General features: G+C 42.6%; 1 protein-coding gene across 2 annotated transcripts in view; it reads left to right on the top strand.

Moving 5' to 3' along the window:
• Nucleotides 1-26,880, top strand: part of Cfap91 (cilia and flagella associated protein 91) — a 45,951-nt gene that overhangs the window by 8,893 nt on the left and 10,178 nt on the right. For both annotated transcript variants that reach the window (XM_070030141.1, XM_070030142.1), the window contains exons 6-15: nt 4,402-4,586; nt 9,533-9,710; nt 13,180-13,337; nt 13,788-13,970; nt 15,915-16,057; nt 16,588-16,704; nt 18,251-18,322; nt 20,133-20,279; nt 23,594-23,815; nt 26,268-26,416. In XM_070030141.1, the coding sequence (XP_069886242.1) occupies nt 4,402-4,586; nt 9,533-9,710; nt 13,180-13,337; nt 13,788-13,970; nt 15,915-16,057; nt 16,588-16,704; nt 18,251-18,322; nt 20,133-20,279; nt 23,594-23,815; nt 26,268-26,416 (1,554 nt within the window). The remainder of the gene's footprint in view (nt 1-4,401; nt 4,587-9,532; nt 9,711-13,179; nt 13,338-13,787; nt 13,971-15,914; nt 16,058-16,587; nt 16,705-18,250; nt 18,323-20,132; nt 20,280-23,593; nt 23,816-26,267; nt 26,417-26,880) is intronic.

Below are 26,880 nucleotides of genomic sequence, written 5' to 3'. Positions count from 1 at the left end.
TTATATGTATATAGAAGATTGTGATATAAAATGTATTTCTTATTGTGATCTCTCTGTCTGCATTGCTATAATAAAACACCACCGGCTTGGTAATGTGTTCAGTAATACAGAGTTACTTCTCATAGTTCTGGAGGCTAAGAAGGCCCAACCTTAATATTATTAGAATGTGAATAAAGTATGATTTGTGAAGTGGGATTTTTTTTTTTTTTGTCGGTTGGCCTGGGCACTGTCCCTCAGCTCAAGGTTCAAGGCTAGTGTTCTAGCACTTGAGCCACAGCGCCACTTCTGGATTTTTCTGCTTACGTGGTGCTGAGGAATTGAACCCAGGGCCTCATGCATGCAAGGCAAGCACTCTACCACTGAGCCACCTTCCCAGCGCTGTGAAGTGGGATATATCAAACCATAGCAGTTGTTTTACAAAAGGAGTTGGAAACATGTTTTTTTTAAGTTAATTCACTTTATTGTCATTATAGATGTAATATTCAGAGGGGTTACATTTACATAGATCAGGTAATAAATACATTTCCTTTTGTAGATTGTCATCGGTTCCCTCATTTTCTCCTATTCCTTTCCTCCCATCTTCACCTGCAAGTTGCATAGTTCACTTTCATCAATGTCCAATGTGCTCTACTGCTGCATTTTTCATCCTTTTCCCTCAAATTCTGTGCCCTCCTCTCCCCCGGAAACACGTTTTAAGTGGTCTCTTTTGCTTTCCTAGAACACATACTTACTTGACAATTCTTTTAATGTTTACTCAGACAAATAAACCAGCCATGAGATATTTTTGGAATGCTAGAATGTTATAATTGATCATTTGACCTACACATGTGTTAAAGAAAGAAGTGATAGTTAAAGCATAGCTCATGGTTACACAGGAAGAACAGCACAGGACTGAATTTGGGACAAATTAATTTCAGAGCAAGATAGCAAGCGAGGCAGCCTATGCTTTTAACAATCTAGTTATTGCTATGCTCTTTCATACATTAATATGATTTAATATTTTTTAATTTAAATTGTCATTAGAAAGATAACATACAGAGGCCAGGTAATGAGTACATTTTAGTGGAACAATTCTAAAAGGGAAAAAGTAATCCAATGCATTCATTAAACGATTAGAAAACTAGTCTTTTTAAAAATTCAAATTTTGAACACAACGACGTATTTAAAGAATATACTCATTCATGGGCTGGGAAGGTGGCTCAGTGGTAGAGTGCTTGCTTTGCATGCATGAGGCCCTGGTTTTTGAGCCTCAGCACCACATAAGCAGAAAAATCCAGAAGTGGCGCTGTGGCTCAAGTGGTAGAGTACTAGCCTTAAGCTGAAGAGCTGAGGGACAGCACCCAGGCCCAGAGTTCAGGCTCCACGACTGACAAAAAAAAAAACAACCCTCATTCCTAATGATAGACAGCATCTTTGAATATGAATACAACACATGTTATTAAATGTCTCTAATCTCTAAAATAAATACCAATTTCAATCATACTTCTCCCTGGAGATTTTAAAACTGAGTTTGAGAACAGAGTTCCTATTGTCCCCAGATGGAGCAGCTCTGCGCGGTGCCAGCTTCTCTAGAGACAGCTGTGAACTTGAATCTTGTGAGATGTATGTGTGAGAGAAGGGGGAAGTATTCTGTGATTTTCTTGTAAATCCTCTGGTAATTCTTTGAAAGCAGATTCAGTGGATCACTTGCTTTAAGGTCATCGTTGATGGAGGTTTAAACGTTGCTAAGTAGATAGATTATAGGGAGTTAAAGGCCTGCAGTGATGATCACCCAGCCTTCCCAACCCCTTCTTTATAACGGTGTCATAAGTCATAGAGACTCTCTTCAAGAGTTAAAGAATGACATTTGGCCTTCGGAGCTCTTTTTCTCTTGGAAGGTTGAAAGAATGAATTGGTATCATTGAATGAAGTGAATACTGGAATTCTGGCAAGACTGGGTGTCTTGGTTGTAGGGAAGATTGCATCTTGTGTGGCTGGGACAGGTTGTCCTGAAGCCACACCTCTCTGCGTCTTGGCTGTTGGATGGAGTCTTTGAATCCCATGAATGCACAGGGGCACGGAGAATAAGAAATGTAACTGTGCAGAATACTCAATGATAATACTCATAGTAACAGAACAGGATTTGCTAGGTGTGTGAAGCACCTTTTCGTGCTGTTGGGCTGGGAGGGAGAATCTGGAAGATGGTGGGTGTGGTAGAGAGTACCTGCTTCTGGCACCTGGCCTGGGGTGAGCACAAAGTGTGACATGCAAGGGTTCCACAGCTGGAGCATGTGATGTAGCAGGGGCAGAACAAACAGAAAGCAGGTATCTTTTTCTGTGTCTCAGTTCTGGTCAAGGTTGGAAGAGGCAGGAAAGAAAAGACCATAGTTCATTCTCCCTTATTTTGTGCTCCAAATGGGGACAAGCAAAATGGGGGTGAAAGACTAGGTTAGTGAAAATGGGTAAGTTAGGGAAAGTTGTGTCAAAGTATCATTTTTCTTTTACACATGTTTCTTGGAGCCTACAAAGATCCCAAGGCATCAGAAAATTGTCTCTGAAGAGTTCAGTAGGCCTTAGTGTAGTCTGAAGCACATTTCGTCAGGTAACTTCAAATGCGTAATTATTTATTTAGGAACCAAGAATTTCTCTTGCTTCAAGCTGCTAGTATGAGACTATAATAGTCTAGGATGATGGAAAGCCAGTTTGAAATGATGTTAGTCAACTAGAATTTTTTTTTTTTTGGGTCCGGTCGTGGGGCCTGAACTCTGGGCCTGGGCGCTGTCCCTCAGCTCTTCAGCTCAAGGCTAGTGCTCTACCACTTGAGACACAGTGCCTCTTCCGGCTTTTTTCTTTTTGCTTATGTGGTGCTGAGGAATCGAACCCAGGGCCTCATGCATGCAAGGCAAGCGCTCTACCACTGAGCCACCTTCCCAGCCCTCAACTAGAATTTTGTAGTAGAATAATTTTGCTGGAAACATTAAGAATCTGTAAACATGTTTATTTCATATATACGTTAGAAACCCATAGCAACTGCTAAAAAAGTGATTTACTTAGAATTCACTTTTGACATTAAAATTAGAAAAAGTGCTTGCTCCATGATGGGTAGAATCTCCAAATAAGTTTCTTAGTGGCTTGAAACGCATTTTTTCCTTAGACTTAAACCCTGACTATGCTGTGCTCTTATCTATGTTCCTGCTAATGCCACTATTTTTCAAAATAGAACTATCTCTGTTTTTCCCATTTTAAACTTATTATTGATATGTTTTAAACAGATCTAGCAAGTAGGACAAATTATTGTTACTACTTTTGGAGGTAGTGAGGTTGGAATTCAATCAAGGCCTCTCACTTGATAGTCAGGTCCCTTATCTCTGAATCATATCTCCCGTCCAAAACTTACTTTTTAAAGGAAAGTAGCTATATTTTTTCTCCAGTATTTTTATTTATTTATTTATTTACTTTGGTGCTGGTCCTGGTGCTGGCTTGAACTTGGGGCCGGGGTGTTGTCTCTGAGCTTCTTTTCCTCCAGGCTAGCACTCTACCACTTGAGCCAAACCTCTGCTTCCAGCTTTTTGGTAGTTTATTAGAAATAAGAGTCTCATGGACTATTTGGTCCAGGCTGGCTTCATACTGTGATCCTCAGGTCTCAGCCTCCTGAGTAGCTAGGATTGCAGGTGTGAGCCACCAGCACCCAGCACTTTCTTGTTTTTAAAACAATACATATATATGATTATAGTTAGTTAGAAAATTTAGACAACTATAAAAGATGAAAACAATTCTCTATGTAATTGTACTACTGAAAAAAATAGTAGGGATACTATGTAAGTGATTCAGTAACTTTTCTAAATGTTAAGCAACATTAATCATTGCAATCATCATTCAGAAAGAGGCAGCGAACTTACTTGCTTGTTCATCACAGAAAACATGGCTTTTCTTTCCTCGCTTTCTATATTTCTGCAGAGAATCATCTAAATTGGGTATGTAACTGAAAGGCACAATGAAACCAGAGTGTGTAACAATTATGAATAGGTCCAAAAGTGTTGTACAATACCCTAAAGTCCATTTTATTTTCTTTAAACTAATATAGTTATACAAGAGGAGTTCATTGTGACATTTCCATACAATTTCCCTGATTCGTGATTTTTTTTTTTTAAAGCAAGTATCTTTATCCCAAAACCTTTCCAATGGCACATGGGTAAATACTGTCTAGATAGAGTGACAGATTTATTGCCATTCAGTTTCTTGTTGGAAGTGAGAATAATCAGATAATTCTGTCAAGACTTTGAGGGCATAATCCTGGTTAACTGAATTTATAACTAAGTGAGAGTGTGTTTAGTGAAGTTCCAAGGTTCATTTCTAGATGATTACATAGTGTTTAAATAATCACAATGAGTTTCAAATTTTAAAATACTTTTTTCCTTTTAGGATTGAACCTTATATCCATACTCCTGAAACTACAGAACAACTGCTGCCTATCTCTTTTAAGTCTACAGTGGCCACCCAGACTGATTACCGGGATGCCGATACTCAAACAGACCCCTACTCTCCAGAATATGTAGTGTGTCAGGACACTATCCCAGAGCTCTTGACCCTGGCTACTCTGACATGGGGTGAGTTGGTAATTATCTTAGAGTATTTGGAGATGACAGTGCTCATTGATAGATATGCTGTTGACTTCCTGGTGCACATTCACACACATACACTGACCACTCTGGTTTACAGGGTAAAGAGGTAACCCACAGATCTAGAGAAAACATATACACACTGTACATCAGATAAAACACTAACATTCAAAATATCAGTGGAACTCATACTATTCAGTAACAAGGAAATGTAGCCTAAATTAAAAATGGGTAAAGCACCTTAATAGACATTTCTCAAAAGAAGACGTATGAATGGTTAACAGATGTGGAAATGAAGGAAACTCTAGAAGGCGACACACAGAGGTAGAACAAGATAAAGGGAAAAGGAGAAAGGATAATAAGCTCCAGACAGTGAGGCTTGAAGGGACGAACGAGAAGCAATTCAAAGAAAGATAATGGCAAAGAATTTTCCAGGACTGCAGAAAGGCATGAGCACCGATAAAGAATATTCTACTGAGTAAGAAGCAGGATAGTGGAATAGCACTAGCCTTGAGCAAAAACAAACTAACAAACAAACTCAGTGTCAGTGCTCAGGCCCTGAATTCAAGCCCCAGGACTGGCACCAAACCAAAAGAAACACTTTTTAAGAATTCATATCTACTGGACTGGGAAGGTGGCTCAGTGGTAGAGCGCATGCCTTGCATGCCAGAGGCCCTGGGTTCGATTCCTCAGCACCACATAAGCAAAAAGAAAAAAAAAAGCCAGAAATGGTGCTATGGCTCAAGTGGTAGAGCGCTAGCCTTGAGCTGAAGAGCTGAGGGACAGCGCCCAGGCCCAGAGTTCAGGCCCCATAACCGGACCCCCCCCCCAAAAAAAAGAATTCATATCTACTAAGAAAAGAAAAAAAAATGAAAAGAGGAAGGTTGGGTGAATATAGTCATGACATTCTTAGTACATATGTGATGAGGAATATTGAGGAGATAAGCAGTGATGGTATAGGTGTGGAGGAGGGGAGAAGATGGGAGAGGCAACTCCCATTTTGAAGCACTGTGCACATAAGTGGACATGTTAAACTGAAACCCTCTTGTGTAACTATACGAAGATAAATAAAACAGTGGAAAAGAAAAGAGAAAACAAAGAGTGCAGAAACTGCGAGAGGGAAAAGTCACATTTTCCACAAAGGAAAAATACCAGATTGACATTTTATAGTATAACCTTTAAGGTGCTATGAAGAAATAAGTGCAAAGACAGAAATAAGGGCAAAGATACGCACACTGCTCCTGGAACTTGAATTCAGGGCCTGTCCCTGAGCTTTTCTGCTCAAGGCGAGCACTCTACCATTTGAGCCACAGCTGCATTTCCAGCCTTTTTTTTTTTTTTTTTTTTTTTTTTTGGTGGAGATAAGAGTTTCAGGTTTTCCTGCCCAGGCTGGCTTTGACTGATTTTCAGATCTCAGTAACTCGGATTTTAGGTATGAGCCACCAGTTCCTGGCCAAATCTACACATTGTATTAGATAAGTCTCTATGAAAATGAAAGACATTTGAATACATCATGAAAGTATCTATCTTGAAGAAAATCTAAGGTTTCAATTTTTATGCAATATGCTCATTACATAAAAATCAATCTACAATCAAGAGAGTTCATTCCTAGCTATATGTCTAAGAAAAAATGAATACAAATTTCTAGTCACAGAAATAGCTATGTGTAGTCACCAAAAGAAGTGTACAAGAATGACCACGGTAGCGCTGCTCACAATAACTCCAAAGTAGAAAAAACCCCAAATGCCCATCAGCCATAGAGTGGGTGGATAAAATCCAGTGTGTTCACGCAATGGATTCACAATTCATGCACGTGATCATGCATAGCTCTACTTCTATCCTCATCGATGAGAATGGAAGTAGAGCTGCAAGTAACCACATGGGTGAACCCCACATAGACAGTACTTGCTCCGTAAAGGGAACAAGACATAAAAGAACACTGCACTGTGATTCTACTTGTGCAAAACTCAAAAGCAATCAGAAGGAAATCAGTCTGTTATGTGGGAAGATGGCGGCTCTCCTTGGGGCTGGTAGAACCTACGAAGGAGACTGAGGTCCCTTCTGGTCATCCTCTGATCTGTGCTGGTTCTATGGGATACTCATATGTGCAACTTTTTGCATGTGTGGTATGCATTACAGATGTTTTCATAAAGCTAAATGAAAAGGCCAGGAGTATTGCTTAGTGGTAGAGTGCTTGCCTGGCATGGGTGAAGCCTTGGGTTTGAGCCCCAGCAAAATGAAAAGTGAGAGAAAGAATAACTGCTGAGCCAGTGCAATAAGATAAAAGGAACAATGAGGAGTGGATTAGAAGGAATTGGCAAAACTGAAATTTTTAGAAAATGCTCATTTTTTTTTTTGGTTTGTGTCAGTCTTGTGGCTTGAACTCAGGGCCTGGGTGATGTCTCTGAGCTTTTCTTAGTCAAGGCTAGCACTCTATTACTTAAGCTATATCTCCATGTCCAGCTTTTTGGGGGTTAATTGGAGGTAAGTATCTCACAGACTTTCCTTCCCGGATTGGCTTTGAATTGTGATCATCAGATCTCAGCCTCCTGAGTAGCTAGGATTATAGACACGAGCTACTGGTGCCTGACTGACAATGCTCATTTTTAAAACTAGTAAAATAAATGACCAGAGCTAAGAAGAAAGCTCCACAAAATTGCTGATGTTAAAATAAAGATACAAGGCGTAGTAGTATTCCTGTGCATGAGTAGTATCTAATTTTTTTAAGTTGGGGAAAAAAGTCACATTCATATGACTAGCAAATAAATGTCATTAGGAAATTGCTTAATAGCCTTTGTAGCAAAAAGTTATAAATTATTCTTTAAGCCTATAAACAATAATTCGGTTAAAATAGTGATACATCATGTTTACGGATAGGAAAACTCATATTCCTGAATAGATTTAATTTCTTCCCCAAAATAACATCTACCTTCAAACAATTCTTTTTTTTCTTTTTTAACTTAAATTTTATTGTAAAGGTGATGTACAGACAGGTCACAGTTACGTAAGTAAGGTAATGAGTACATTTCTTTTTAAACAGTGTTACCCGCTCCCTAATTTCCTCCTGCTTTCCCTCTACCCACCCACTCCCATCTTCAAACAATTCTAAACCGAATCCTCCTCTCCCTAGAGCTATGCCTCAGTAAATTAGTATCTTTCCTTTTCCTCCAAATTATATAGAGGCGACAAAACAGATTTCTATGACCTCTTTTTCCTGTGAAAGTAAAATGTATGTGTAATGTCTGAACTATTCGTAAGGACTGCTGCAAGAGATTAGGCAAAAGCATTGTGGGGGAGGATGTGAGGAAACATTAGGATGGAGAAGAGCTGACAGAGAATCTCAGAAGACGGGAGCGAAAATGCGCTTTCTGCAGGAAAACTTGGCAGTGTCCCAAACTAAAACGATCATGTTTTATGAGCTAGTTATAAGACGTTAGCATTTCCTCCTCTAAAAATCCTAGAAAAGCTCACACATGGACCCATGTGATTAGGATGCCTAATCAAAATCTCTAAAAATGTCCATCTGTGAGATAGCTTGAATTGAATAAGGTCTTAGGTCTCTGTAGGTCAGTATGGGTCAAGTCCCGAAAACAAGGCTGGGCGAAAAACCCAAGTTCTAGAATTATGCAGGCAGTGAGGAACCATGTATGTATATGTAGTTCATTTTTTGGTTCATGTTTAACGCAGTTTGGGTTTCTGGTTCACAATTGAGCTTATTAGCAAAGGAGTAGACTGCATTGAGTGAGAACTCAGAGCTAGACTGCCTTGTTCAAATCCAGTTCCTACCCTTCACCAGCTGTGACCTGGCACAGTTACTTCACCTTTCAGCCCTGTGGTCTCTTTACTAGTTAAGTAAGAATAATTGCTGAAGATCAAATGGGTGAGAACAGTAGTTGACACAATGAAAATGCTTTTAAAAATGGCAGGTTTTTATTATCATTGTAAGTCATTATACACAAATCTGTATCTAAACTGCTAAGGCTTTGAATTTTTGTTGAGCCATACATCCACTATATAGAATGCTAAGATTGACTAGAAAGAAAGCCTCAAGTTTCTTTGTATGTTTCCTTTGGAAAAAGGGATAAGAAAAAAGGGTGAATAAAAAAATATCCACTTGCCTTTTAATTTCTTTTATAGGAAAGGTAAAATGATCCAGGCACTGGTGGTTCATGCTTGCAATCCTAGCACTTCAGGAGGCTGAGATCTGTGTGCCTTAGTTTGAAGCCAGCTTATCTCCAATTAATCACCCAAACAGCCAGAAACGGAGCTGTGGCTCAAGTGGTAGAGTTCTAGTAACAAAAATTGGTTTGTTGGAGTTCAGTGATCAAATAGCTCTCATTTCCTTTAGCAGCTGAGTCAGTAAACCAAGGTTACATTTCAACATGCTTGCCACTTGGTCCAAAGAGGCATAAGGAAATCAGATCTGAAGCCATGCTTCTGAGATGGTCAGATGACATAACCAATGACCCCACCCATCTGCCTGAAATGAAGGACCATTCTAAGTTATCAATGCATTGTGGGCCACAAAGATGAGGAATTCTCAACCAATGACTATTCCATTCATTGTCTGTTGTTTTTAACAAGTAATTTTTTTAAACCTTTGTACAACAAATTCTCTACCTCTCATATTTTCCCTTTAGGACATTGTCCCTTTAGGACAAACTATGGATTTGTCCAATACAAGGTTAGTTAGTGGTCACTTAGTATTTCTTAAATGCTTTCCAGCATCTTAGCAGCAAGTGAAACATCTCCTGGCTCAGTCACCTGCTGGGCAATGCAAGGCATGGGTGGCACAGGTGCATCTAGATCACCTTTCCCAACAGACTCATCCTGTCACACCCCTTGGACTCAGAGAAGATAATAGGAGCTGATGATTAACTGAGCGCACATGGGTTAGCCCATTTGCTTCTGAGGTGTGACATGTCATCCCGCAGGCCGAGGACTCCCAGCAGGACTGGCTGAAGTGGAGATGATAGAAAGAGCCCGGGAGAAGCGTGCATGGGAGGCCACCCTTCCTCCTCTGAGCGACACTTCCCAGTATGAGAAGAGGCGGAGGATGATGGATGAGATGGAGAGGAAGGAGTGGCTCTTCAGAGATCAGGAGATTGAGAAGTATGTTCACTGACTTTCATGACTCTATCGATAGGAGTAATGTTCATATATATATATATACATATATACATATATATATACATACATATATATATTTAATCTCTGTAAAGCTTGTCCCCAAATATCTTGTTTCAAAACAATTCTTCTCTTACAGAGATGGGAAACAGGGTTTCTGGTGTTTTCAATAGCAATCATATACTTCTGATGTGGTCCAAGAGGCTGTTGTAATTTTCCCTCTGGAAAGGAATGATGTCCCCCCAGGGCATGTGGAGTTCAGCAGGGAACTCATCCAACAGCTCCTCCAGGGCCTTTCTGATTCTTCTCCCTTTTTCTCCAGGATCTCTCTAGACTGTGAAAGCATCCCCATGGTTTCTGCAAAGAATCTTGTAATCTGTCCTTGTGTTCATTTCAAGTGTTACATCCCTAGGCCTTAGCGCCATCCCCCCACCCTTTGAAACCCACCAAGCTGTGGCATTAGGTTTACCACTAGGACATGGCTTCTAGTTAGAGTTGAGGGGACTTTCCTATCAGAAAGCAAACTGTGGTCTCCTTCCAGGAACGTATGAGCTTAGCTACCAGTAAACACAAATAATAATATGTAGAGGCCTTTCTGCTTGAGTTTTCAGTTCTTTTAACTGGTTCACTTTGGGTAATGAGGTTGTTGCTGATAAGTAGAGATGACGAGAAATAATTACAACCAAAAATTATGACCCCTACCAAGCAAAGGAACAAGAACACTTGTGGAGATTGCACTCTATCCAAGGCCAGATGGAGGCAAGGTCCCAAGATCCCTTGCACACAGGAGAATTGGGGATCAAGGCAGAACCAACTCAGCTTGCTCACAATTTTAAAGTGCATTTCTTCTCTCCCTGCTCCCCAGTACTTTCTGATTAAGGTTGAATCCAGATTATGTGATGTTTTCATAAAAAGCTTACCCAAGCCGGGCACTGGTGGCTCACGCCTGTAATCCTAGCTACTCAGGAGGCTGAGATCTGAGGATCGTGGTTCAAAGCCAGCCCAGGCAGGAAAGTCCATGAAACTCTTATCTCCAGTAAAACATCAGAAAACCAGAAGTGGCGCTGTAGCTCAAGTAGTAGAGCACTAGCCTTGAGCTGAAGAGCTGAGGGACAGTACTCAGGCCCAAAGTTCAAGCCCTACCACTGACAAAAAAAAAAAAAATAGTATCTGGGCAAGGTAAGTGTCAAAGTATTTAATTGTTATCTGCAGAAATTTTAATTTATTGCTGTCCTCATATCTAGCTGCATGAAGACATCATTGGAGATGCCGAGGTAATATGTTAAACTGAAAACCTTTTTTGGGGGGGGAAGGGTCAGTCATGGGGATAGAACTCAAGGTCTAGGAGTTGTCCCTGAGCTCTTTGCTCAAGGTTAACACTTGAGCAAATAAGAGTAATATAAGTAATAAGAGGAAATAAAAGTCTCACTGACTTCAGTCTGGGCTGGATTTGAACCAGGATCCTGAGATCTTAGCCTTTGAGTACCTAGGCTTACAAACACTAGTGCCTGGCTCTGAAAAACCATTGTCATCAATGTAAATCAGTTCTCTCCAATGTTCTGTTCTGTATACAAAGAGCCAGAGGAACCGAGGTGGCTTTGTTTATAGTGGACGATTTGGGAAAGGTAGCCTCTGAGCTAGGTTCTGGTGGATGACGGGTGCTATCAGAGCTGGGTGCTCACACCTGTAAATCCCAGCCACACAATAGGTAGAGATGTGAAAGATTGGGGTTTGAGCCATGTGAGGCAAAAAAAGTAACGGTGAGGGCTGGGAAGGTGGCTCAGTGGTAGAGTGCTTGGCTTGCATGCCCGAGGCCCTGGGTTTGATTCCTTAGCACCACATAAGCAAAAAGAAAAAAGCCAGAAGTGGCGCTGTGGCTCAAGTGGTAGAGCGCTAGCCTTGAGCTGAAGAGCTAAAGGACAGCGCCCACAACCGGACCCCCGCCCTCCCCCCAAAAATCACGGTGAGACCTCTTCTTAAGTGGCCTCTGTAGTAGTATGTACCTGTCATCCCAGCAAGGTGGGAAATGTAAATAGGAGGATTATAGGCCAGCCTAAGCCAGCCAAACCCTATCTCAGAAATAACCAAAGCAAAGGGCTGGGGGCATGGCTCAAGCAGGAGTGCACTAGACTAACAAGCAGAAGACCTTTAGTTCAAACTCTGGTATCACAGAAAAAAAAAGAAAGAAGGAAAGAGAAAGAAAGGAAGGAAGGAAGGAAGGAAGGAAGGAAGGAAGGAAGGAAGGAAGGAAGGAAGGAAGGAAGGAAGAAAGGAAGAAAGAAAGGAAGGAAGGAAGGAAGGAAGGAAAGAAGGAAAGAAGAAAGAAAGAAAGGAAGGAAGGAAGAAAGAAAGAAAGGAAGGAAGAAAGAAAGAAAGGAAAAGAAAAGGAAAGAAGACATTAGGTCGCCAATAACAATATGATGCTGGTGGTGGTGATTTGGAGGTACTCACTGAGCTTGCAGTACTTTACAGAGTGTCTACCATGTGCTAAGCCAGTGGTTCTCAGAGTGTGGCTGGCCCTCAGACCTGATGCACCAGTATTGACTGTCCCCTTGCTATCAATGCATCTTTGAAGACCCCCTCACAGACCCACTGAATCAGGAGGGGATCAGCAATCCATGCCCTACCGTGCCCTCCAGAGTATTCCACACTTGCTTCAGTTTGAGACCTGACCTAGCACTTTGTGTACATGAACTCACCAATTCTTACCACCATCTTATAAGGTGGCCACCATCATCTTCATTTTGCAATTGAAGGAACAGAGGCAAGGTGATAGATAGCTGAGCTTCTAAGTTAGTCACAGGCTGCTGAGTGGTAGAAATGTGTTCTGAGAATGTGCCATTAGGTAATTTTGTTGTGTGAACATTACAGGGCAGGCTTCCACAACCCACATGGTATACATCAGTCTTTCATTGTGGCCTCTCAGTATGACCAAGAGGTACAGTAAACAAGAAATGGGTTAGGCTCTGCCAGAGTAACATGGCAGACTGTTTTACAGTAACCAGGAGGAGTACACACTAAAATAACAATGCAGGTATAGTGTTGTACATAAATCAGTAGTCATTTATCGTCATTTGCAAGCATAGAGTACTGCATGTGCACTCTGTAGGACCAGCTGCACAGCAGATGTGCTGAGCAGCATCGCCCCACATGAGTGATATGTTGCACTGTGATGTTACTATGGTGACGATGTCAGTCAGCAGTTCCTTAACATCTTCCAGGATTGCAGAGGTGCTGTGGTCCATTCTTGCACACAATGTGGTTATGTCGCATGTGACTGCATTGCACACTCTAGAGAGGAATAGGGCCCATTATTATTATTTTTTAAAATTATGCTGGTGCTGAGGTTTGAACTCAGGGCCTCGAGCTTGCTGGGCAAGTGCTCTGCCATATGGGCCAGGCCTGCAGTTCAGGGATGCTGGATAGTTCTTAATGCTTTGAAATTTACTTGAAGATTGCAGGATATTCGTCTGGAGCTTTTGCAAGAGCTGCTAAAGCAGCGAGCAGAGAATCAAAATGAATTGAATACGAGGCTGTTGAACGCACAGTGGTGTCGACTGCAAGAAGCCAAAGAGGAGAAAGTGGACAAAATTCAGCGCATGCACATGTCGGGTAGGTGTGTTTGAGACAGGAAAGCAAATAGGAGGGGTTCTGCTTTAGGTCTTGGACCAAATGTTGACTTAGCTATGATGAAATTCTGTCCTGTACCTGGTGAATCAAATAAGTTAGAGGTGAGAGGCAACTTGTTTCTCAACAATGGAAGTGTGTGTGTGTGTGTGTGTGTGTGTGTGTGTGTGTGTGTGTGTGTGTTGGCGGGGGGGGGGGGGAATCCCTCACTAAGAAAATCAAGTGTCTGTGTTCTCCCAGGTGGACAAATTATTGACATTATGTGTTGCACGCATATGTGTATATGTGTTTTCAATATCAGGTTCAGGCTACAGAATGAAATTCATTCAATGCAGTTGTTTCCCTGTGAGTAAAATTAGAACTGGTTTGCCATTCTGCCTTCATAATTTAGAACAAGATTTTTGGAGATGGTCATGGAGGTATGTCTCATTTCAGCAATGAGGAAATTTCTGTCCAAGTCAAAGAACGTAGAGGGGAAGTTGGAGAGGAGAGATATCATCAAGGAGTACTCTGACTATGGGTCACAGGTCTATGGACCTCTCTCTCGCCTTGGTCGTTTCCCGGACATCAGCGGGCAGCAGTTTGTAGTAAAAAACTACTATCTCAACACCTATGAAGGTAAGTGATTGATGAGATCTAAGAGCACTCTAGACATAAGAGTTAAGTATATAAATTCAAATGAAAAGTTTCCAAAATATTTGTAAAAAAAAAAAAAACAACCAAACAAACCTAAAAACAAACCTTCAATATACTCAATATACTCAGGTTCAATATACTCATTAATAGTTCATACAAACTAACAAAACTGCCAAGACCTAAATAAATAAATGGGCATAATATAGAATAATTTAGCAGACAGTAAAGGTCAGTTAACTACTAAATATTTTAAAATACCAGCTGGATGTGGCAGCATCTGTCTGTGGTCCTAGTTAGTCAGGAAGCTCAAGTGAGCTGATTACTTGAGTCCAAGAGTTTGGGGCCAGTCTGGGAAATATGGTAATGGAGTTTTTGTATGTGTGCCAGTCTTGGGACTTGAATGCAGGGCCTAGGCACTGTCCCTGAGTTTTTTTTTTTTTCTCAAGGATAGTGTTCTACCACTTGAATACATCTCCACTTCTGGCTTTTTAGTGGTTAGTTGGAGATGAAGGCTCATGAACTTTCCTGTTTGGGCTGGCTTCAAACCTTGATCCTCAGATCTTGGCCTCCTAAGTAGCTAGAATTACAGGTATACGCCAACAGTACCCATAGTGAATTTTTAAAAAATGGGATTTTGGGCAGTACTGGGTTTTGAACTTGGCCTAGCTTTATGTTCACTTGGCTTGCTTGCTTGGGTAAGGCTCTACCACTTGAACCATACCTCTAGCCTGGAATTTTGTTGATTATCTTGGACTTTTCTTCCTGGAATGGCCTCAAATCAAGATCCTATGCATCTCAGCCTCCTTGGTAGCTAAGGTAATGGGTGTGAGCCACTAGGACCCAACTCCGTTTAAAAAACATTTAATGACATTAATAATAAGTTATACAGAAAATGAAGTAGCAAAAATATTTTGTATCAGGTTTATGAAACAATTAGATGCATAGTGACATCATCCTTCTCAAAGGAATGTCAGAAAACTAGGGGGCAAGATAACAGGTGATAAATTCATGGTGAGGGCTATGTCAAGACCAAGAGGATTTGTACATTTCAGTTCACATAATTGAAGCTTCATGTGGCCAAGATCAAGACTTAGTCTTACACGATTAAAGCTACAGCTCTGGGCTATCATATTCAAAGTGGAATATGACAGATTGGTGAGTCTCTCTGTCTCTGAGCTTTTGTATTCAAGACTAGTGCCTCATTACTTTGAGCCATAGTGCCATTTCTGGCTTTTTGGTAGTTAATTGGAGATAAAAAGTCTCATGGACTTTCCTGTCCAGGCTGGCTGTCTTTGAACCCTGATCCACAGATCTCAGACTCCTGAGTAGCTAGGATTACAGGCATGAGTCACCTATGCTCTGCTTGACAATATTTTTAGTTTTAGAAAATGTTTCTCATCTTATAGTCTAGGTCACTGAGAACCTGCATTAATTATATGGACATAAATGGGCTTTACATTTCATGGACAATGCATTCTATTATGTGAGATGTGCCTTAAAAAGTATTCTAAAGAAGCCGGGCGCGGGTGGCTCACGCCTGTAATCCTAGCTACTCAGGAGGCTGAGATCTGAGGATCACGGTTCAAAGCCAGCCCAGGCTGGAAAGTCTGTGAGACTCATATCTCCAATAAACCTCTAGAAAACCGGAAGTGGCGCTGTGGCTCAAGTGGTAGAGTGCTAGCCTTAAGCTGAAGAGCTGAGGGACAGTGCCCAGGCCCAGAGTTCAAGCCCCAGGACTGACAAAAAAAAAAAAAAAGAAAGAAAGAAAGAAAGAAAGAAAGAAAGAAAGAAAGAAAGAAAGAAAGAAAGAAAGAAAGAAAGAAAGAAAGAAAGAAAGAAAGAAAAAAAAGTATTCTAAAGAAACCACTTGACATTTGTTGTTAAAATTAACAATATCCTCTGAAAACATGTACTTTTTTCCTGTAGGATTAGTTGAACTTGAGGCATGTCTCCCAGATTTTGTGACACAACCAAGAATCAAAGCTCCAAAGCCAAGGACCATCGTCACCAAAGCTGGGTTTCTGAAGCGGGTAGCGAGGACAGACTATGAGCTGGCAGAGGTCCATAAGGTACACTTTTTATATGGAAGACCAGATATTTCTCATGTGGCTTCCACAGAGAAACACCGCACTTCCCAATTTCATTCTGTCTTGGGCATTGCTGATCACGAAGCTAAGGCACAAGCTGACATTCCTTCTTCTCTAGACTTTTCTCCCCTGGAGGTTGTCCATGATGTGCCTAATAGTTTTTCCCCTCATTTCATACTGCAGGAAAACTTCTCAGAGTTCATTGTCTTCACTTACAGAAGTCATGTTATTTCCTGATAGGCTTTCTGACTTTGGATCTGCATTGGTAAAACTTGACGCTACCTAGAGGTACAGCAAATTCCTAGTATTAGACATTACAGTTGGTGTAGATGTTGTAAAGAGGCTCTACTTACTCCCTTTAATATTTGTTATCAGGACATCAGGAAGGAGTCAAACTCATCTAGTTTAAAATTCAAGAAAGGCTGTTGGTGCTCACATTGGAGCAGATTGCCTTAGCCTAGTGGTGGAGGAAAACGCCAAGAGAAGGGATGACGTTCGTTTGATCATTTCAGGTGCTGTTGGACAAGAAGAATAAAGTTGCAGAAACAAAGAAACCTCTACGCTTCCTTCAAAAAGTCTCCATGCCTCTGCCTCGACTTTCCACTCCAACCTTGGAGATGGGTTCCTATGTGAGTTGGAAACTGGCAGTCAGTGTCGTTAAGAAAGTTTGGGTTGAAAGAAAAATCTGCACTGTAGTTAGGTAGTTTCTCAAGCTCTGACTTAAAATTGGTTTTTTTTTTTTGTCTGTGTCCTTTATTCTTAAGTATCAAGCATCAAACACAAACACAGCCACATACGTGTGTGCACTCCTGCATGCTCATGCGTGCACACACATGTGCGTGTACACACACACACTGAAATCTGAACCCAATCATGCTCAAGAATGAAGCATCAGCATAGACGGCAGCCCTCTTGTGTGCCAAATAAAAGACTGAGAACAGTCTCCACGCCGACTTCCTTCTCACCAGCTAGTGGCTGTAACTGTGGCAGTCAGACAGGAATAAAATGCTGGTGGTGACATCACGACAGGGTGGCTTTTAGATGAGGAATGGCTCCAAGGGGTCCCACTGACCACTTCTCACCAAACTCCATGTGTGCAAGGTGCCAGAACTGGTAAGGATATAAAGGAGGGCGTCACAGCACACAAACCCACAGGGAACTGCTGAGCATGTCATGATAGAGACGTGGAGAACTCCCCCAGCAGTGGGAGCATCTCTGGCTGCCAGCTGAGCCTTCCAGAGGAAGGCTACTGTGTTCCTTGTCAGGAGATGGGTGTGGGGTGGGGTGAGGAGGGATTCGCACCAAGGCCTGTTTCCTCCTGTCCTAGAGGGAACCATACCCACTGCTTCTTCAGACTCTGTGCAGACCTTTGAATCCTCCCTGTCTGTGGTGGATGTTAATGCTACTACTGTCCCGACATTTTCTCTTACTAGAGATCCCTTCATGAGAAGGCTAGACCTCCTTCTTCTTGCCTTTGACCTTTTCATTTACCAGTTTAGCTAAATGTTCATGCATAGCACGTCACTCTAAACACGGACTAGCTGCGTTGTGTTTGCATGAGCAAATGTGAGCACGTGATTGCTGAAAGGATATTACGCACTGTGCTTGCTGCTTCAAGATTTTGCTGGAAATAGCATCATTTGCAGGGATAATAGAGCAGTCCTGGCATTCATTTTCCTTTCATATGACCTGGTAGCAATGCATTATTCATAATGAAAAAGAAACTGCGTGACATGGTAAGTACGGCATGTTCAATGAGGACAGAGAACAGGCTCTGTGTCTTTCAATCCAGCATCTGACACAGTCCCTCTTGTTTGAAATAAGTCTTGCTCGATACAAGCATTTGATGAGGTGTAGGTACCAGTGGTTCAAGCCTGTAATCCTAGCTATTCAGGAAGTTGAGTCCTGAGGATTGCAGTCCAAAGCCAGTCTGGGCAAGAAAGTCTGTGAGACTCTTATCTTCAGTTGACCAGCAAAAAAGCAGGAGATGTGAGTCAAGTGGCAGAACACAGCTTTACACTGAGAAAGCTCAGGGACAAAGCCCAGACCCTGGCATCAAGTCCCAGGACAGGTATGCACGTGCGTGCGCGCACACACACACACACACACACACACAGAGCATTTGATGCTTAGGCTGCTGCTGTTGTCAAACTATTTGCTCCGTTTTTCTCTCAGGAGGAAGAGGAGATGGAAATGGCTGTGATCTACCTGCAACAGCTACTCCGGGGCAGAGTGGTTCAGAACATGGTGTGTAGTCCAGCTTCCAGCGCTTGTGTTTCAGAATGCATATGTGCGTGCGTGATGGGCATGGAGGGAATGCTTGCCTGCCCCTCCTACTGACTTGTCTGCCACTTGGCACAGCGGAACCTAGGCAGTGTGAACCTTTTTTCTTCTTTGGGATACTCTCTATGCACATTTTCCCACCTGGATTTTGAGAAAAGCAACATTATAAAACAAAGAGACTCTCTCTAGTTTTCTAGAAGGATATCCTAATGCAGTTATTTGAGTTTGCCTATATCTGGAAATATCTTCATTATCAATGAGATAGCTAAAATTATAATGGCTACACTTTTAAACCCCTGCCATGTACCCATATTATCTATTGTTGGTTCTACATGTATCATCTCATTTTTTCCTATCAGGACTATCACTAGCTAAGTAAGTAACCTGAGTCAGGGAGATTTAGTTAACTACCATCAAATTCAACTCCCTTGTTCCTGACTATAAAACTTCAGCCATTTGTGTTGCTAGAGCTGGCACAATAGAATGATAGAATGGCGCAGCTATATGTGTATCTCCCAAGACACACATACACACATATACACACACATGTGCACACACCTTGCAGGTACTAGAGCTTGAACTCAGGTTTGGCTTTTTCACTCAAGACCACTTGAGCTACTTCTCCACTTCCACTTTTTGCTGGTTGGTTGTAGATAAGAGTCTCTTGGATTTATATGCTCATGCTGGTTTTGAACCATGATCCTAGGATCTCAGCCTCCTGAACAGCTATGATGACAGGTGTGAACCACCAGTGTGGTCCATGCATGACTTGGTTCTGATGAGTAAGTCCAGGGAAGCTAGAGAGAAACTTGTGCTCAGCACTGTTCTTTTGCACTGGGGGTTAAACTCAGGGCCTCATGCTGACTAGACAAATGCTCTTCTACTTGAACCACATCCCCAGCCCTTTTTATTTTAGTTTAGTTTTTCAGACAGGGTCTTAATCTTGTCTCAGACTGTGATCCTCCTACTTCTGCCTCCTGAATAGCTAGAGTTACAGGCATGTGCCACCATAGCCGTTTTTTGTTTTTGTTTTTTGATTTTGATTTTGCTGGTCCTGGGCCTTGAACTCAGGGCCTGGACACTGTCCCTGAGCCTCTTTGTGTTCAAAGCTAGGGCTCTACCATTGGAGCTACAGCACTACTTCCAGCTTTTTCTGTGATTAATTGAAGATAAGAGTCTCATGGACTTTCCTGCCAGGCTGGCTTTGAGCTGTGATGCTCAGATCTCAGCCTCCTGAATAAGTAGGGTTACAGGCATGAGCCACTGGCATCCAGCTCATGCCTGGTTTTAACGTGTTTCTTCACCCCATTTAATATTCTCCTAGAGGAATGCCATACTTCACTTCAGCCAGTACCTTATGTATTATAAGCCAGGGACACATTCTTGGATTAAAATAAAGGCAAAACAGAACAAACAACAAAACCACCACAGCCATGAAAAATGCCATCCTCAGGGAAGGAGGATAGGAAATTGTGGGGAAGGTTCTAGTTTCTTAATATGATCCTGTAAGTTGCCACCTAGTCTCTGAGAGGCATTGTTAGGAGCTAAACCAATAACTCACCTCTCTGCCTGTAAATTCTTTCTTTCTGAACCCCTGAAGGCACAAAAAAGAGGCCTAAATCCTAGCAGGATGGAATACTCCTGCAACGAGAGCCCTTTATGCAGGACAGAACCCACTCTCCCAAGATACTTTGCATGCTGCTCGTGACTCCTGGAGCACATCACCTTGAAGGATCGTAACGGCCAGGTCTTTGTTTGACTTGATTTCGTGCAGATGTTTGAAGGGAAAGAAAAGCGGCGAGAGTTGATCCACGAGCTGCGCACCAGCCATGCACTACAAGAAGATGAAAAGATACTGAAGAAAGCCGAGAAGCAACTGACACTGGCCCTACAGCGACAGAGGAACCTGCACGAGCACAAGGTTCTTCCTGTCTGTCTTGCTGTATTTTCCCTCTTCCTTTTATTATAGCACAAGGAAAATTGACACGATAATAGAGGACACGATAAAAAAAAAAAAAGATTCCTCCAACCTCAGCACTTTGCCAGCATTCAGCATCCATTTTGAACTCAGGGCCTCACACTTGCTTAGCTGGCACTCTACTTCTTGAGCCACACCTCTATTCTCACCTTTATTTTTTGGCTAGTTAATTGGGGATACGAGTTTCTTGGATTTGAAGCCAGCTGGCTTCAAACTAAGGTCCTCAGATCTCAGCCTCCTGAGTAGCTAGGATTATAGGTGTGAGCCGCCAGTGTCCAGCTATGTCAGCACTTACTTCTGAAATGGGAACCCATCAGAGCGCATGCTGGATGAAGTGCCTGTTACCTATGTTCACTCTGTGTTGGGTGACGTGCACCGTGACCTGCTATCTGTCCCCCATGCACAGCTTGAGAGTCATAGCTAAATGAACACCAGTAAAAGTTGTTCTTGTTCTCTCCCAATGTTCATGCTATTTTTGCATACTTCTTAATGCTGCTGACAACACTATAGACACATTTCTGCTCCTTCCCCCCACTTTGCTGTAAATCAGTATGAAAAACACAATCATCTTGCACTCTACCGCTTGAGCTACCCCTCTACTTCCAGCTTTTTGCTGGTTCACTGTAGATAAGAGTCTCTTGGATTTATATGCTCATGCTGGCTTTGAACCATGATCTTAGGATCTCAGCCTCCTGAATAGCTATGATTACGGGTGTGAACCACCAGCGTGGCCCATGCATGACTTGGTTCTGATGAGTAAGTCCAGGGAAGCTAGAGAGGAACTAGTGCTCAGCACTGTCCTTTTGCACTGAAAATTAAATTTAGTGTGAAGAAAGTGATACTTTAAAGAACTATTAATGTGACTCATGCATAACTCTTGTGCCATTGGGAATTGGATATAACAGTCAGCAGCTTGGAAGTGACCACAGCTTTACTTCTCTTACATGAAAGCAGGGCCATGGATGGTCGCTGAGCCAGGAGAGCAGGTCTGGGGGCTAAATAGGGGAAGAATAAGAAAGACACAAGCCGTGCCACCCAAGCAAGGGACCAGAAGCAGATGAGGGGAATGTGGATTGAAGTGTCTGGGTTCTATAGACCTAGAGATGTTCACATAGGGAAACAATGAAAACAGTAGGTCCGGAGTCTGTGGATGGCCTTTTAAGGATTGGGATAAAAGCCTTTAACAGATGCAGGGAAGCACTTCAGGCTTTTCAGCTCATTTTCCCCAAACGGTGGAGACATGACTGATGGTATCAGCTAAGTGTAGAGGTAAGAGTTAATGTGAAAAGTTGCCATTCATCCTGTACCTGTTCCCAGAAACACCAATGATATGCAGGCATCTGAGGATTAGGCTCCCGTGTATTTGTATAGCAATGCTGGTCTCCCTTAATCTGCTCTCGTTTCTCTGGAAAATAGTCCATAAAACACAGTTCCCAATTATGCAATGGATCCCATGATGTGATCACAAGAGAATCATCTTCCTACGTATGTTTTGCATACTTTTTTTTTTTTTGTCGGTTCTGGGGCTTGAACTCGGCCTGGGCGCTGTCCCTCAGCTCTTCAGCTCAAGGCTAGAGCTTTACCACTTGAGCCACAACACCACTTCAGCTTTTTTTTCCTGTTTACATGGTGCTGAGGAATCAAACCCAGGGCCTCATGCATACGAAGCAAGCGCTCTACCACTGATCCACCTTCCCAGCCCCTTTTGTATACTTTTAAGTTAGATCATCCTACCTAGATTGAGAATACCCAGGTTTGTGGGTGAGGAAAGAGGCCAATCATGAACAGATAGCTATCTTAGGATCTTGAAAATCAGTCTATTCTCCAACCCCTACTTCCACCCCTTGGCCTCAAGTAAAGTTGCGGATGCTGCTCAGATACAAGGAAGGAGAGAATCTGTTCTCATCTCAAGGTTGAATGTTCACTGTTTATTCATGAAAGAGCAGAGAGATGCTGCCACCCTTTCTTTCCATACTCCCAGTTATAAAAGTGAACTTGAACTCTGTGGTTAGGAAGTGTGCGTGCGTGAGGATGGATGGTCTAGGTACCAGGGAAACACCAGCCTTTGACTGACAACCTCCCCTCTGACACCTGTGCAAATTCCTTCCCTTCAGAGTCAAACCAGAAAGGGAAATGAGGAAGGAGGAGCTATCAGTGTTAAAAGCAGTGAACAGTGGGAAGAAGAACTTATTTTTCCACTCTTAAGACCTAGGGTAGGTGGGGGCACAAGATGAAATCAACAGGCTAAACAATCTCAAGCACTTTTCCATTTGATGTGTCAAAGATGGGGCTCACGGATCCATAAATAGGTACAGTGGCTTACTCCTTGCTGAGAGCTCCACGGGTCTCTATTTTACCCCGACAATCACATAGGCATTTAGGCTCTTTTCCTGTGCTGGTTCAAAAACAGTTGTTAATTCCTTTGGAGTTATTAAAAAAATCAAGAATAACAATGTTTTCTGCTTTCCTATTTTGGGAGATATTAAAATTCCTCAAGCTTGTATGAACGTATCAGATGGACACGACTTTAAAAAATTAAACGTGTCATGAGTGAATTTCTAGGAAATCCTATGTTATTAAGCTCCAATATTATGTGTGTGTGTGTGTGTGTGTGTGTGTGTGTGTGTGTGTGTGTGTGTGTGTGTGTGCCTGCCCTGGGGCTTGAACTCAGGACCTGGGTGCTGTCCCTGTGCTTTTTTTGCTCAAGGCTAGCACTCTACCACTTGAGCCACAGCTCTGCTTCCTGTTTTGTCTTTTTGGTTTTTTTGGATGGTTAATTGGAGATAAGAATCTCGGGGACTATCTTGGCTAGGCTGGTTTTGAACCACAATCCCCAGATCTCAGCTTCCTAAGTGGCTAGGATTACAGGCGTGAGTCACGGAGCCTGGCTTAAACTCCAATATCATCTTCAATAAGAACCTTGGCATTTCTCTTCCCGTCTGAAAAGACTTCACTTGACCTTCTGAATAAAACTGAAGGAAACAAACAAACAACAGATCACACCCCAAGTGGCCACTTGCAGAAATGTTTTGCCCCATCTCATTTGTAAGGTGGAGACTGACCAATCCGGGACAGCAGCCTACCTCCTGGTCTGAGTGACACACGTTCCCAGTAAGAGCCCTTGGGAAGGGGATCCTAAGGAAAAAAACAACCACCACAACAACCACCCAGCTGCACCCAGATCCAAGTAGTTAGACGACTCGACTGCCAAGATCTCCATTCCTTAGTGGCCTACAATTATATTCTTATGTTTCCAGCTGTCCCTGATTGAAAACCACCTGGCTGGCCTGGAGGGCAGGGCACTGGCAGACATGTTCGACTTCCTGTCCAAAGAGCTGGTGAGACTGCAGGAAGAGAGGCGCATCCACGCCTTCGCCATGCTGGCGGAGCGCCAGCGGCGCACGCGGGAGGCGGAGGAGAGCGGCCGGCGCCAGGTGGAGCAGAGGCGCCTGCGCGAGGAGGACGAGATATTTAAGGAGGTAGGTGGGCGCCCGCCCGTGGGGAAAGGGCCACCCCTGTCCTCTCCCCCGCAGGAAGCCGGTGGGCCGGAGGAACCGCAGGACAGGCCATGGCACTGAGCTTTCCTTTTCCTTTTTTTTTTTTTTTTTTAAATTTCCAGCAAACAGGCCTTAAGCTCCTACTCCATCCAGGCCCGGCACAGGCCAAGGGCATTATGAGATTATTTGGAAGGGAAAAAACAGACTTAATCTCTTCTCTCCTACTTGAAGGAAACATAAGTAGAGTTAGAAAATGGCATGATTCCATGAAGGAAACAAATGGGGCCCAATGATGTATTCGAAACAAGATTACTCTGCCACAGATAGACATATATACGTCTATGTATATCTATCTAATCTATATCTAGATAGGTAGGTAGGTATCTAGATAGATAGATAGATAGATAGATAGATAGATAGATAGATAGATAGATAGATAGATAGATAGACGGACGGACGGATAGACAGACAGACAGACAGACAGACAGACAGACAGACAGACAGACAGACAGATAGATAGATAGATAGATAGATAGATAGATAGATAGATAGATAGATAGATAGATAGATAGATAGATAGATGTGTCGGGGTGCCAGTACTGGGGCTTGAAACTTGGGTCTGCTGTTCCTTAGCTCAGGACGGTCACTCTACCACTTGAGTCACAGTTCCACTTCTGACTTTTGTTGGTCCATTGGAGATAAGGGTTTCATGGACTTTTCTGACCCGGCTGGCTTTGAAGCATGATCCTCAGACCTCACAGTGTCCTTGGTAGGATTACAAGCATGAACCACTGCCTTCCCCCTACTCTGCTTTTGTGTGGGGAAAGATCTGGAAGGGCGGAGAGAGAGAGGTACATAGAGAGAGGTGAAAGAGAGAGAGAGAGAGGAGAGAGAAGAGAGAGAGAGGGAGAGAGAGAAGAGAGAGGAAGAGAGAGAGAGAGAGAGAGGGAGAGAGAGAGAGAGAGAGAGAGAGAGAGAGAGAGAGAGAGAGAGAGAGAGAGAGAGAGCACAAGGAAACCAGGAAGGAGGCTGCTGAAGTCATAAAGGCCAGAATGAGAAACAGAGAGCCCAAGTATGGCAGGTGATGCTACTGTTTTCAAGGTAGGTAAGAGGACAGAAACCTAAGTTTCAGGCAGGGGTAATTTAGTCTGGGACTGCTAGATGGAGTTATCATCACACACACACAGAGGAAGAGAGTTGGGCTACCTGCACTGAACTATGGAAGAGTCTGCATGGTGGCCACATTCCCAGAGTACCTTAAGGGCAGCTAGGTGAGTACTTCCCCTGAACCAGCTGTAGGAAGAAAAGGAAAAGCCAGGCTGGAACTTTAAGACGTAGACCCCATAGGAGTATATACAGCTATACAGCTGAGCACTGGTGGCTTATATCTGTAATCCTAGCTACTTAGGCAGCTGAGATCTGAGGACTGTGGTTTGAAACCAGCCAGGGCAGGAAAATCTATAAGACTCTTGTCTCCAATTAAATACCACAAAGCTAGAAGTGGAGCTGTGGCTCAAGTGGTAGAATGCTAGCCTTGAGTACAAAAGCTCAGGAAAAATGCATAGGCCCTGAGTTCAAGCCCCAGGACTTACACACACACATACACACACACACACACACACACACACACACACACACACACACATACACACACACACACACACACACGTACTATGTGAATTTGGGGAGTCTTCTAAGTTGCCCTGAGAGTTTAATGATTAATGATTTACCTTATCCTGTAGAATTAAGATTGACCTAAGAACTGTGTGGTACTTTTTTAATTAAAAAGCTTTAAAAAAAACCCTCAATGAATTGTATCTTCAACATACAATTGAAGATGTTTGTAAGTATATATTATTAAGTTCAGATTTCTAATTTGATCCAACAATCACCTACCAAAAAAAACCCACAAACAAGCAAAAATAAAAACAAACCATAAAGACAAGAGCTCGATGAAAAGCTTCCTAGGGAGGTATCTTCTAAATACCATTTCTGAATTATTCTTTTGGTCAGAAGTTGTGGCCATGCTGGCTTCTATGGGTGCTGGAAAATAAAGTCCCTTTTGCCCAGCTAAAATCTAGGGGTTCTGTTATTTAAGCTGAAAGACAGAAAAGACAATGGGAAATATTTCCTAGCTTCTCTATGGTTAGGTAAGTTGGCCAGCTCACACTGCTGCTTAGAACAAAGCCAGAATCCAAACCAGATTATTGATCTGAAGCCATGGTTTTACTGCCTGCCTACCTCCAAGTAAGGTCCATGATTCTAAAATAGGCTGGACAGATGAGGCCCACCACAATGAAGACAGGAAAGAAGTGGAAATGTTGACTTGATGAATGAGGTACCTATGACAAGAGGTCAGCCAAGGTTTGACTTATTCTTATCTTGTTCATCGTGGGATGTTGTTAACAAGAAGGGATATTTCTGCTTTGTGCAGGTGGTTAAAGTTCACCAGAGTACTGTTTCATCCTATCTGGAAGAAATTATAATGAATACTGAAGCAAATACTGCAGATGAACAAGCCAGAGCAGAAATTGAGAAGGTGGCTGAGGAAATCAATAACATTGCCTATGAAATGGAAAGCCGGTACGCAGCAGAATCTCTCTCTCTCTCTCTCTCTCTCTCTCTCTCTCTCTCTCTCTCTCTCTCTCTGTCTCTCTCTCTCTCTCTCTCTCTCACACACACACACACACACACACACACACACACTCCTTTGCTGTTATGTGAATATCAATTGTCAGGAGCTTAAGATTTTTGTCACCAAGGGGAAACACATAAAAGAACTCAGATTGCTTGTCCATTGCCCTACTAGTGTAATCATTAGAAGTCAATCAAGCTCCTATCTCTGCATAGTTGCAATATTGGGAATTGAATTCCCAGCTATCCTCTGCAATGTTGATTACTTTCATAGATGCACTCTTAGAATACTCAGATGTGGGTGTGTACAACATTACTTAGACTTGATCCCACGTGTGGGGCTTCCTTCCACTTTGAGCCACAGTTCCACTTGCAGTTTTCTGGTGGTTAATTGAAGGTGAGCGTCACTTGCA

This window comes from Dipodomys merriami, unplaced genomic scaffold (assembly GCF_024711535.1).
Source record: "Dipodomys merriami isolate MVZ:Mamm:240054 unplaced genomic scaffold, mDipMer1.0.p SCAF_2, whole genome shotgun sequence".
Taxonomy (NCBI): Eukaryota; Metazoa; Chordata; class Mammalia; order Rodentia; family Heteromyidae; genus Dipodomys; species Dipodomys merriami.
The sequence above is the reverse complement of the archived record's forward strand: the minus strand, read 5'-3'. Positions and strand labels throughout refer to the sequence as shown.